Genomic DNA, 1,627 nt, shown 5'->3' on the forward strand with positions numbered 1-1,627 from the left:
TCCGGGGCAGGCGGGAATCGAACTCATGCGGAAGTGGCTTTAGCTTCTCAGTGCAGTGCTTTAACCCACTGCGCCACCAGGGAGGGCCGAGTAGTGTTTTTTTTTAATATACTTCAATGAAAAACTGAAGAATTCTATTTCTTGACAGAAAACTAAATATTATTAAATGATCGATAATAGTTTTTTTTTATTAAAGGATTTTTTTTTTAAGGAGGGGGCCAAGAGGGAAAATTTTAAAAAGCAACAAATCCTGTCCAGGTCACCAAAACTTCCCTTGGCATCCTTAGAGAAATTAAAATTTCTCATCTTTCTCTGATAACATTTTTTTAAAAGATTTGTTTATTTATGTATACAGACCAGAAGTGCAGAGGCAGTAAGAGGATTCACCAGAGACAGAGTGGAGAACAGAACAGGCCGACTGACAAACTACACTGCTGAGGAGCGCAGCGGGTGGGTCAGGAGAGGTCTGCAGCACCATGTAGGTCACCTCCGGGATCAAACTCATGCTGAAGTGACTTTAGCTTCTTAGTGCTATGCTTTAACCCACTGTGCCACCAGGGAGGGCCCTCTCTGATAAAACTTAATTGTGCTCATCGTTCTTAAAAATAATCTTAGTTCTGGTCAATAAATGTCCTTGATATCCTGAGTCCCTCGTACTTTCAAAGCTGAGAAAAACAGGTGTCTCACTCAATGTTCTAGTTATACTTTCTAAGAACACAGTTCACTTAAAAAATCTCCGTACAGTTGCTTTAACCTGATCTTGGTACAAACAAAGCTCAGTAAAGACGCTGGTTTCTGCAGTGAAGTAGAGGGCCCTCCCCAGCCCAGAGTCCACTCCCACCTTCCTGACTGTCTCAAGCTCCTGTTGTTTGTTTTCATTGGCCGTCTGCAACTCCTTCATCTGTCGTTCCAGCTCCTCCTGCTCAGCCAGCAGCTTCTTTCGGAGTTCTTTCCTACGCTGGCGGGCTTCTTTGTGTGGTGGGGGGCTGCCCAGCTTCAACAGATGGAGAGTAGAATGAATGGCTGTAAAAAAGATGCAGGAGGAAAAACAGGGAAATGTCCTTTATTTTTTATAATCTTGACAGGCGGGTGACATATTGGGTAGAAAACCGACAGAGACCCAGGGTGGACTCTGATTCTGAGTCGTACTGTGACTTCGAACAAGCCACATGACCTTTTATAGTATCAGTTTCCTCATCTCTAAAACAGAGATGATTTCTAAAATCCTATCCAGCTCCAAAATTCCATAACTGTATTATCTGTGTTTAAACAGATACCAGACTAAGGAATACTATATATATGTGGAAAACGTAACATTTTCAACTCCCTTCTCCATACTTTTCAAAAGACCAAATAAGACAAGGGGCCCTCCCTGGTGGTGCAAGGAGTTAAGTCTCAGCACTATGAAACTATCCACAGCCACTGCACAGTTTCTATCCCTAGCCAGGGAGTTGACCCACATGGCACAGCAGACCTCTGCTGTCTCACCTCCTGATCCCCTCCGCAGTGTATTTCAGTGGATCTGTCTATTGTGCTCCCTACTCTGTCTCTGGTGAATTCTCTCAACCCCGATCTCTGGCCTGTGCCCCAGTTCTTGTATGTATAAATAAATCTTTTTTTTTTTTTT

General features: G+C 43.3%; 1 protein-coding gene across 1 annotated transcript in view; it reads right to left on the reverse strand.

Annotated features, from left to right (window-relative positions):
• Positions 1-1,627, reverse strand: part of SWAP70 (SWAP switching B-cell complex 70kDa subunit) — a 73,229-nt gene that overhangs the window by 18,791 nt on the left and 52,811 nt on the right. Inside the window, exon 7 of the mRNA XM_004683052.2 lies at positions 842-1,023. Coding sequence (XP_004683109.1) covers positions 842-1,023 — 182 coding nt within the window. The remainder of the gene's footprint in view (positions 1-841; positions 1,024-1,627) is intronic.

Source organism: Condylura cristata, unplaced genomic scaffold, assembly GCF_000260355.1.
Source record: "Condylura cristata isolate star-nosed mole 26May11 unplaced genomic scaffold, ConCri1.0 scaffold00015, whole genome shotgun sequence".
Classification (NCBI taxonomy): domain Eukaryota; kingdom Metazoa; phylum Chordata; class Mammalia; order Eulipotyphla; family Talpidae; genus Condylura; species Condylura cristata.